The 10,452-nt window shown below is 53.0% G+C and overlaps 1 protein-coding gene across 1 annotated transcript; it reads left to right on the top strand.

Annotated features, from left to right (window-relative positions):
- The first annotated feature begins 394 nt into the window (after nt 1-394).
- Nucleotides 395-9,047, top strand: Ncf1 (neutrophil cytosolic factor 1). Its single transcript, XM_038345914.1, is given in 13 exon segments — nt 395-505; nt 3,117-3,197; nt 3,982-4,057; nt 4,167-4,332; nt 4,852-4,907; nt 5,412-5,534; nt 5,837-5,947; nt 7,406-7,458; nt 7,460-7,521; nt 7,906-7,925; nt 7,928-8,012; nt 8,530-8,675; nt 8,820-9,047. Coding segments are annotated over 13 exon segments (1,170 nt in total). The 5' UTR covers nt 395-433; the 3' UTR covers nt 8,939-9,047.
- The last annotated feature ends 1,405 nt before the right edge of the window (nt 9,048-10,452 follow it).

The raw sequence follows: 10,452 nt of genomic DNA, 5'->3' as shown, positions 1-10,452 counted from the left end.
GCCTGGCCGGCTTGCTGCTTTGTGTGAGGTCATTCAAAGTCCTCTTGGAAGGGGAAACATCCCAGGAGAGACTCAGTAGGTTTGAGGTGGAGAGATACACGCTCAGAAGGCAGGAAAAGGGAGCAGAACAGGTGAGAAGGACCCCGGGGTGGGGGCAGCTAGGGTGGCTCACAACTGCAGAGGCGCCCACACTCCTGGAGCTGCGGGACAGGCCTTCCTTACAACAAGTTTTCTGCACTTTAGCGCCCACGGCTGCCCTCGCTACTCTGTTGGAGCTCAAAACAATCCCCAGAAAGTGAAAGACTGAGCAAGAGTGTCCTGGGCACTCCCCGCCCCCACCCCACAAGCAACGGACACGACTTCCTCTTTTTAGAGTATTTAAGGCTCAGCCCGGGCTATAGGGAGAAGTGGCCCTGCCACTCATTGCCCAGCCATGGGGGACACTTTCATTCGCCACATTGCCCTCCTGGGCTTTGAGAAGCGCTTCACTCCCAGCCAACACTATGTGAGTAGCCCGAGTGCCTTGCAGAAGCACACAGTGGAGACAAGGCTGTCTTCCTGGTGCTACCCAAAGGCCACCTGGACCGGGGAAGGATATGGGGGTAGGGGGGCCGGGGAAGGATATGAGGGGGACCAGGGAAGAATATGAGACAGAGGAAGACCAGGGAAGGAGACCTCTTGGGCATGGAATTTTTTTTTTTAATTTATTAGATTAAAAAAAATGGGCATAGGATTCTTGTCTCTGGACCTCAGGCTTCTCTTGGGTGCTTGCAGAGGGCTCTGCCATCCCTGGCAGACACCGCTGTGCACCCTTCTCAACTGCTTCCCTCTCCCTTCCCATCCTGAGCTTCATCCCTGCTCATGTGCCACCACCGTGTGTGTGTGTGTGTGTGTGTGTGTGTGTGTGTGTGTGTGTGTGCAGGCGCAGTGCTTAGCACCAAGGTTCGTTCCTCCCAGGAAACCTCCCTGCCTGGTCAGCACAGGGAGAGGCCCCTGCGAGGAGAGGCCTGCAGGCTTTAGCGGTTTGTCTCTCTCCTTCTATGTGGGTCACACTAGAGTTTAGCTCCCCAGGAGGCGACATCATCAGCCCTGGGGGAGCTGAGTTGGAGAAATCTCTGCCTGTGGATCTAGACTCCATCACTGGGTGAGAGAGGAGGGACACCTGGTACTCGTGTGGGGCACTTAGGGCACAAGTTGTCTACTTTCTGCCCGCCCTCTCTAAATATAAATATTCTGAGTCATTCCAGAATAAGCGAGGGACTTTGTAAACCAAAGCCACACCAAAAGAGAGCATTGGGGTCATTCTAGGTGTTTCCTTCATGTCTTCCATTCCTCCCCAACCCCCAGAGACATTTTTAGAGTCTCACAACGTAGCTTAGGATAGCCAGAACTCAGGACCAGCTTCCCACTTCACCTTCCAAATGCTGGGATTGCAGACACCTGCCTCTGTCTCTCTCGTGATAGCTGTCACATTACCCCATGTGTCTTATCTTTGGTTTCTTTCAAGTATCATACTGTTTTTAAGATCCCTTCCCTGAGCCAGGCGGTGGTGGTGCACGCCTTTAATCCCAGCACTCGGGAGGCAGAGGCAGGCGGATCTCTGTGAGTTCGAGGTCAGCCTGGTCTACAAGAGCTAGTTCCAGGCCAGGCTCTAAAAAAGCTGCAGAGAAACCCTGTCTCGAAAAAACCAAAAAAAAAAAAAACAAACAAACAAACAAAAAAAAAAAAAAAAAAAAAAAAAACCCCTTCCCTGTTACAGAAATCAATTCGTTTCTTTTCAAGGCTAGTATTATTTTTTTATTATTTATTTATTTATTTATTTATTTATTTATTTATTTATTTATTTATTTAGTATAGTGTTCTGTCTGCATGTATGCCTGCAGGCCAGAAGAGGGCAACCAGACCTCATTACAGATGGTTGTGAGACACCATGTGGTTGCTGGGAATTGAACTCAGGACCTTTGGAAGAGCAGGCAATGCTCTTAACCGCTGAGCCATCTCTCCAGCCCCCAAGGCTAGTATTATTATTTGCTTGAGACAGCATATTACGTAGCCCAGCCTGTCTGTGTCCTTATGTAGCCCCCAAATACTTGAACGCTTCCCACTAAGCCCCATAAATAAATAAGTAAACACGTTTATTTTTGTCTATTTCACCTGCATGTATGTATGGTGCCCTCAGGGGCCAGAAGGGGGTGCCAGACCCACTGGACCGGGAGTTATAGGTGGTTGTGAGCCCCAGTGTGGGTGCTGGGTACCCTGGGGTTGTTGCCAATGCTGTCTCCCACTGTCCATCTTTGTGATGAGCCATCTCTCTATCCTAGGCCCCGCTTTGTTCTTAAAGGTCCCTCCTCTGTTAGTACAGTGGGGACAAGTTTTCTCGCACCTGTCCTTTGAGAGGAGCCACATAGGAAGCCCAACAGGGGACTATGCCTAGGGCACTTGAATAGTGTACACAAGGCCCTTGGCTCAGTCCCCTGAACTGACAGGAGAAAAGAGAGAGAAAGTGAGCAAACACTGGCTGTTCTTCCGGAGGCTCAGGGTTCAATTCTCTGCACTTACATGATGACTCATAGCCAGATGCAACTCCTGTTCCAGGGGATTCAATGTCCTTGTCTGGCTTCATACATATGGTTCATGGTCATACATGCAGGTCAATCACCATATACATTTTTAAAAAGAGAAACAGAAAGTTGATGAGATGACTCAGCAAGGAATGGGACTAGCCACCATGTCCGATGATCTGAGCTCACTCCTCAGAACCTGGGGGTGGAAGAAGAAAACTGAGTCCCACGAGTTATTCTTTGCAGTTTATGGCACACATGTTACATACATGTACACATGTGCACGCACGTGCGCGTGTGCACACACACACACTGAATAAATAACATGAATTTTCAAACACACCAGAGGCTGACCACGTTGGTCTGCTTCTCAAAGCTGCACTTAGCTACCCCAAGGGTCCTCCAAGTTCATGCCCATTCTATAACCCAGGCTACCCCTCAAACACTGCTTCACTACCACTCCTTAGGCTCCCATCCAAGGCTAAAAGGCAGCCCCGGGGGTACAGATGGCACTCGCAGGTGCTGAGTGCCCCTCTGTGCTCTGATGCCCCCCAGGTGTACATGTTCCTGGTGAAGTGGCAGGACCTGTCGGAGAAGGTGGTCTACAGGAAGTTCACGGAGATCTACGAGTTCCATGTGAGTGCTGGGGACGGGCTAGCCTTGGCTGCCGCTCTGCCTTTGTAGGCCTCCAGCTCATCATGTGTCTAAAGAGGCCAGCCTGGTCTACAGAGTGACTTCCAGAGCCAGCCAGGGCTGCATAGCAAGACCCTGTCTCAAATTAAATAAATGGCTGGGAAGTGGTGGCACGTGCTTCTAATCCCGGCACTCGGGAGGCAGAGGCAGGAGGATCTCTGTGAGTTCAAGACCAGCCTGGTCTATAGTTTGAGTTTCAGAACAGCCAGGGTTACTTGTCTTGGAAAAAATAAAGACAGACAGACAGACAGACAGACAGACAGACAGATAGATGAGACTGGGACAGACAGACATGCAGAGACAGAGGGGGACAGACAGACAATATTTTATATGCAAAGACACTGGGACAAGATTGGCCTGGAGTGTCCACAGGCACCATGTGGACAATGTAAACAGAGATGGGGGAAGGTGTGTGTTAGGCAGAAGGTGGCCTGTGTGGAGCTGATGGCTTGCCCTCCCAGGGGTGTTATGAATGGCTCCAACTTAGATCTTTTGGAACACCTCCCCTCCCCGCTTTTTCTCACGTATCTTAGGCTAACCTTAAACTCACTACACAACCCAAGATGACTTTGAACTTCTTATCCTCCTGCCTCACTTCCTGAGTGCTGGGGTAACAGGACTGCACCCCCACACCCAGCTTATGCAATGCTCAGGGTGGGACCCAAGACTTCACGCAAGCTAGGTAAACACTCTGCCGCGGTGCCCCCGCCCTTCTTCCTCTATCTAGAAAACGCTAAAGGAGATGTTCCCCATTGAGGCGGGAGAGATCCACTTGGAAAACAGAGTCATCCCACACCTCCCAGGTGAGCAGGACTGAGCCTCAGCAGGGTCCCCTGCCCCAGGGTCCCTCCCCACATCCATTTGGACTTGACCTTGTGTGCACACTTATGGGTCTCTGGTGGCCCCACCTAGCACCCAGATGGTTTGATGGGCAGCGTGCCGCTGAGAGCCGCCAGGGCACCCTCACTGAGTACTTCAATGCCCTCATGGGACTGCCCGTGAAGATCTCCCGCTGCCCACACCTGTTGGACTTCTTCAAAGTTCGACCTGATGACCTGAAGCTGCCCACAGACAGCCAGTGAGTAGCCACCTCCCTGGGGAGGGCACAGGAGGATAGAATACACAGAAGGTGGGGAGACCTAAGTTCAAAGAGGATGAAGGACTTACCCACAGGTGCACAGTGCTCTACACGGGGGATTTGGCCAATGCTGCATCTACACAAGTTCACGTCGCCATGGGGCATGCTGGAGGCAGGAGAAGCCCCCTACCCCACCAGAGAGCTGATGGGAGCTCCTCCCAGGCCAAAACAGCTCCATCTAGCTGGTGGAGAAGGCCTTTACCATCTCTCTAGGGTCTGCAGTATGCTTCCTCTGCCCCTTTTCTAAGTCCACATGTGTAGACAATCCCTCATTCCTAAGACAGTCTGTGCTCTACCCCCACCTCCCAGGCCTGGGCCGGTGGATAGCTTCTCTCTGCGTTAACCATCTTTCCCCTGGTTCCTTTTGCTTTGGGGAAGTCCTCCTGCTGGTCTAACCTAAAGCCTCCCCTTCTGCTGGGAAGCTGAGGGTCGGCTCTGTATTGCCTGTTCTTTCTCCAGGGTGAAGAAGCCAGAGACATACCTGATTGCCAAAGATGCCAAGAATAACGTAGCTGGTGAGAGCGGTTGCATGTGCCCAGGGGTGGGGGCACCTAGGAGCTATGGATGAGATCAAGGACCTTGAGTGTGGGGTGGGTGGGGACAGAACAACACTGAATAGGAGGAGCTTTGGTGATCCCCTTGCAGGTCGGGGAGCATCTTCCCCACCACAGCCCAATGCAGGAGTTCAAGCTCATCCTTGGCTACAGGGTGAACTAGAAGCCACCCTGGGGACCTGAGACTGTGTCTCAGAAAACAAAGAGGACTGAGCATGGTGGCACACATCTTTAGTCCCAGCACTGGGGAGGCAGAGGCAGGTGGATCTCTGTGAGTTCGAGGGCCAGAACAAAACTTCCATTGTTAAACAAATACAGCATAAACAATGTAACACACCTTTACACAGTTAAGTACTCTTCTGCAGCAGGAACAAAGGTAGCACATCTTTGCCCAGTTAAAACAATACTCCACAATGGGACTGCCCTCCTGCTGTGTCTGCTCACCCGGTCCTCTCCCCTGTGCAGACATCACAGGCCCCATCATCCTTCAAACCTATCGAGCCGTTGCTGATTATGAGAAAAGTTCCCGCACGGAGATGACTGTGGCTACCGGAGATGTGGTGGATGTCGTGGAGAAAGGCGAGAGCGGTCAGCACCCCCACCCGCCATCCTGAGGAGATGCTTCCTTGAGTTCCATGCAGAGGCCCTAGCAGCCTTTGGCCTCCAGCTCAGGCCAATCCCATGCCTGGGTTGTATTTAGGGGTGCCGTCTCACCTGCGCATGGCAAAGGGCTCTGAGCTCGTGTCCCCGGGGTGGGATTCGGGTGTGGAGTTTGGAGATGTTGCTGAATACGTGCATCTGGCATTCCCTTCTGTGTTCCCACCACCCTCATGGCTGAAGAAGGCTGCCAGGCACCATCCCTCACTCGTCTCTCTGTGCTCTTGACATAGGCTGGTGGTTTTGCCAGATGAAGACAAAGAGAGGCTGGGTCCCCGCATCCTACTTGGAGCCCCTTGACAGTCCTGATGAGGCAGAGGACCCGGATCCCAACTACGCAGGTGCTCCCTGCCCTCTGAGGCAATATGGGGTGTGGGATGAAGGAGAGGAAGGGGTACGGGGACATGAAGAAGCCAGCACTTCTCTGTTATTCTTAGCTTGGTAATGTTGTTGGTCAGAAAAGTTGGAGGCAGAGAGGGCCAGGGAGAAGCAGACATCTGGGAACGTGTGAGCAAGGTGGAGGCTGGTACAAGGTACAAGGGATGGGGAACAGAAGTTGAACTCAGGCTGGGAAGGCACGCTTCCTGGGGTAAGGTCATCATCGCCCAAGGTAGAAGCTGGCAACTCCAGGGCTTGAATGGCCTCTGCTGAGTTTGAAAGCAGAATTGTTTGGTCATGCTTAAAGATTGTAAAATTCCACCTGGGTGTGGCGGGGCACACCTGTCACCTCAGCTACTCAGGAGGTTCATGCAGGAGACGCTCAAGTCTAGGGATGCACAGGCAGGCTGCAGAGCATGGCCCAGTCAGCAACATAGGGACGCCCTGCTACAAAAATATTGTAGAATCCCCCAGTGAGGGGCTGGGGTGTGACTCAGTGGTAGAGCCCCTGCCTAGAATCCCCCAGTGAGGGGCTGGGGTGTGGCTCAGTGGTAGAGCCCCTGCCTAGAATCCCCCAGTGAGGGGCTGGGGTGTGGCTCAATGGTAGAGCCCCTGCCTAGAATCCCCCAGTGAGGGGCTGGGGTGTGGCTCAGTGGTAGAGCCCCTGCCTAGAATCCCCCAGTGAGGGGCTGGGGTGTGGCTCAATGGTAGAGCCCCTGCCTAGAATCCCCCAGTGAGGGGCTGGGGTGTGGCTCAGTGGTAGAGCCCCTGCCTAGAATCCCCCAGTGAGGGGCTGGGGTGTGGCTCAATGGTAGAGCCCCTGCCTAGAATCCCCCAGTGAGGGGCTGGGGTGTGGCTCAGTGGTAGAGCCCCTGCCTAGAATCCCCCAGTGAGGGGCTGGGGTGTGGCTCAGTGGTAGAGCCCCTGCCTAGAATCCCCCAGTGAGGGGCTGGGGAGTGGCTCAGTGGTAGAGCCCCTGCCTAGAATCCCCCAGTGAGGGGCTGGGGTGTGGCTCAGCAGTCGAGCTCTTTCGCTGCATGTTGCAAACCTTTGGTCCCATCCTTACACTGTTTAATCTTTAAAAACCTAAAAAGGAACCAGGTGGATGTGGTGACCTCTTAATCCCAAGCTCTCGGGAGGCAGAGGCAGGTGGATCTCGAGTTGAGGCCAGCTTGGTCTACAGAAACTAATTCCAGGATAGCTGGGACTGTTACACAGAGAAACCTTGTCTCGAAACAGACAACAAACAAAAACCTAGAGAGGGAGACCTAGGAAAAGATCTAAGGAGACAAAGGAGGGGGACTTGGTTTGCTGTCGGTTGGGCTGGACGTAGTGGAAGAACACCCCGGGGAAGTGAGGAGCAGAGAGCTGGGAGCTGAAGTACAACTCTCACCTCATTGGGATGCCCCTCGTGGAACAGGTGAAACCATATGTAAACATCAAAGCCTACACTGCTGTGGAAGAGGATGAGGTGTCCCTTGTCGGAGGTTGAAGTCATTGAGGTCCTATCAACGCTTTCTGGATGGCTGGTGGTGATCAGGTAGGAGATCCCCCTCCCCCTGAACACCAACTTACCTGACTGGGTCACGGGGGACCTCACTTGGGCTCCTAAGCTAACTTGACAAAGGAAATCAAACAAAGCCAAATCAAGAAGGAAAAAATGACAGTCTCTTAAAAGTGTCACAACACACAATGTCAGGATTCACACCTGACTTCCTGCCCAGACTCAAAAGGGCAGGTTGGTGGGGGGGCAGGCGACTTCTGTCGCTACAGATAAGGAAAACAGGCAGGCCCTATTGGGTGTGAATGTTTGAAGTATCTTAGCCTGCACTTGGTCCCCATGGCTGAGGCACTCTGAGCCTTTCCAGCTCTGTGAGCACACCCCTCTGACTGCCTGGAGCCTCCAGTGTGGCCCATCTTGCAGGAAAGGAGACGTCACCGGCTACTTCCATCCATGTATCTGCAGAAGGCTGTGGAGGAGATAACCCAGGCCCAGAGGCAGATCAGAGGCCGTGGGGCACCTCCACGCAGGTGAGAGCCGCCCCTCCCCCACTGCCACGACTGGGCAGGCCTGAGGGAGGGCCACAGGGTCCTGGCAGGTAGGTACCTATCAGGTTTAGTGCTGTGCCTTCACTGTTGCTGGATGTGGCAGACACGGATGGAGGGAAGGTAGGAGCAGAGGTAGTGAGGAGCCCGCTGATGCTTAGAGGCCTTTGAGATGGTCAGGGAGGCCTGGGAAGTCCCCAAGTAAGGACATGTTGATGGCCAGAGCAGGTGTGGGAAACAGGCCTGGGCTCTGGGACAGGAAAAGATCTGGGATACCCACAGCTCTTGCAGGTTTTTCCTGCCTGCACTCCATAAATATAGGCTTAGGACCTGAGGGGGTGCCACAGTCCCTCTGCACCCACTTGCTGGGGTCAGACTTAGGATTTCAGGGTGCCACGTCTCTCCTCACCCTATTTTCTCAGGCCAGGCTTGGGTTCCCAGGGACCCCGCGTGCCGGGGACAGGGATTCCGGGTCACTGACACCTCCATCCTGCTGTGCCAGGTCGACCATCCGAAATGCACAGAGCATCCACCAGCGTTCTCAGAAGCGCCTCAGCCAGGACGCCTACCGCCGCAACAGTGTCCGATTCCTGCAGCAGCACCGTCGCCCAGCACGACCTGGGCCACAGAGTGCGGAGGGCACAAAGAGTGAGAGCTGGAAGGGGGCGGGGCCAGGGCCATCCCATCCCCTAATCCTAGGCGGACTAGACCTAACGGGGTGGGGTGGATGGCGCGTTACTGCCATTTTAGGGCTGGGAGGCAGAGCCTCTGATGGTCCTGACATTCCCGTAGACAATCTGTCGACTCAGCACAGCAAGGCGCAGCCCGCAGTGCCCCCGAGACCCAGCGCGGACCTCATCCTGCACCGCTGCACAGAGAGTACCAAACGGAAGCTGGCGTCTGCCCTGTGAGGGCGCTGCCGCCTCTAGAAGGCGTCCCATTCCTATCCCTGTATATACTTGTATATAGCTTGTAGTCAGAGGTTCCTCCCTTGCCTTAATAAATGTTGTTTGGAGTGAACTGAGACTCTGTAGTCAAGGACGGGACTGGGCTTCGCTCCAGGGGTATTGCTAGGGGTCAGTGAGCGCTGCTGGGGCAGTTTGCAGGAACAGAGAAAGGTCTGGTTGCATGCTGCTTTAGTCTTGGCCAAGAACAAGTTTGCAGCAGGCCAAGTGCTTTAGTAAGGCCCTGAGACAGTAGTTCTCAACCCACCGGAGTCGCCTAGGGCAATGGGAAAACACAGATATGTACATTGCGATTCACAACAGTAGCAAAGTTACAGTTATGAAGTAGCAATGAAAATTTTATGGTTGGGGGTGTCCACGATATGAGGAGCAATTAAGGGTCGCAGCATTAGGAAGGTTGAGAAGCACTGCCCTAGGGTCTGTGGACGATTTCCAGCTGACTCCCATCCCCTGCACCCCATAATCGGCTGTGTCAGTGGTCCAGCATCTGGGAGGTCAAGGCAGAGGCTCATGTCTGTAATTTCAGAGCCCAGAGGCAAGGAAAGTGCTGCCAGGTTCAGCGTCGTTCTGGACCGTGTAGTGAATTTGGGATCATGTTGAGTTACTGTGTGAGACCCTGTCTCAAACTACTGCACCCCAAGATGTAATCTTAGCATAGAGGGTCCTGGGGGTTATGACGGAAAACAGCAGTTCATTCACGGACAGTGTCCACCACGGTCATTGCTTTCATGTCCCTAAGACCTTGCGGCAGGTGGTTCCTTCCCCAAATGCAAAGAAACTGTGCTGGCTAGTCTTCCCTCAACTTAACCAAGCTGAAAGAAGGGAACCTCCATGGAGAAAATACCTCCATTGGAGCTGGAGAGAAGGCTCAGCAGTTAAGAGCACTGACTGCTTTTCCACAGGACCGGGGTTCAATTCCCAGCATCCACATGACAGCTCACACCTGTCTGTAACTCAGTTCTAGGGGATTCAATAACCCTCACACAAGCATATATTCAGGCAAAACACCAATGCACATAAAAATAAATACATATTGACCGGGCGATGGTGGCGCACGCCTTTAATCCCAGCACTCGGGAGGCAGAGGCAGGCAGATCTCTGTGAGTTCGAGACCAGCCTGGTCTACAAGAGCTAGTTCCAGGACAGGCTCTAAAGCCACAGAGAAACCCTGTCTCGAAAAACCAAAAAAAAAAAAATAATAATAATAATAAATAAATAAATAAATAAATACATATTGAAAGATAATTTATAAAAGAGAAAATGCCTCCATAAAACCAAGATGTAAATCACACCTTTAATCCCAGGAGGCAGAGGCAGGTGGATTTCTGTGAGTTCAAGGCCAGCCTGGTCTATAGATCGAGTTCCAGGACTGTCATGACTACAGAGAGAAACCCTGACTTGAAAAAAAGCAAAAATTGGGGGATGGAGAGATGGCTCAGAGGGTAAGAGCCATTGCCTGC

The sequence above is a fragment of the Arvicola amphibius genome, chromosome 10 (genome assembly GCF_903992535.2).
Source record: "Arvicola amphibius chromosome 10, mArvAmp1.2, whole genome shotgun sequence".
In the NCBI taxonomy this organism is placed as follows: Eukaryota; Metazoa; Chordata; class Mammalia; order Rodentia; family Cricetidae; genus Arvicola; species Arvicola amphibius.
This window is presented reverse-complemented; position numbering and strand designations above follow the sequence as displayed.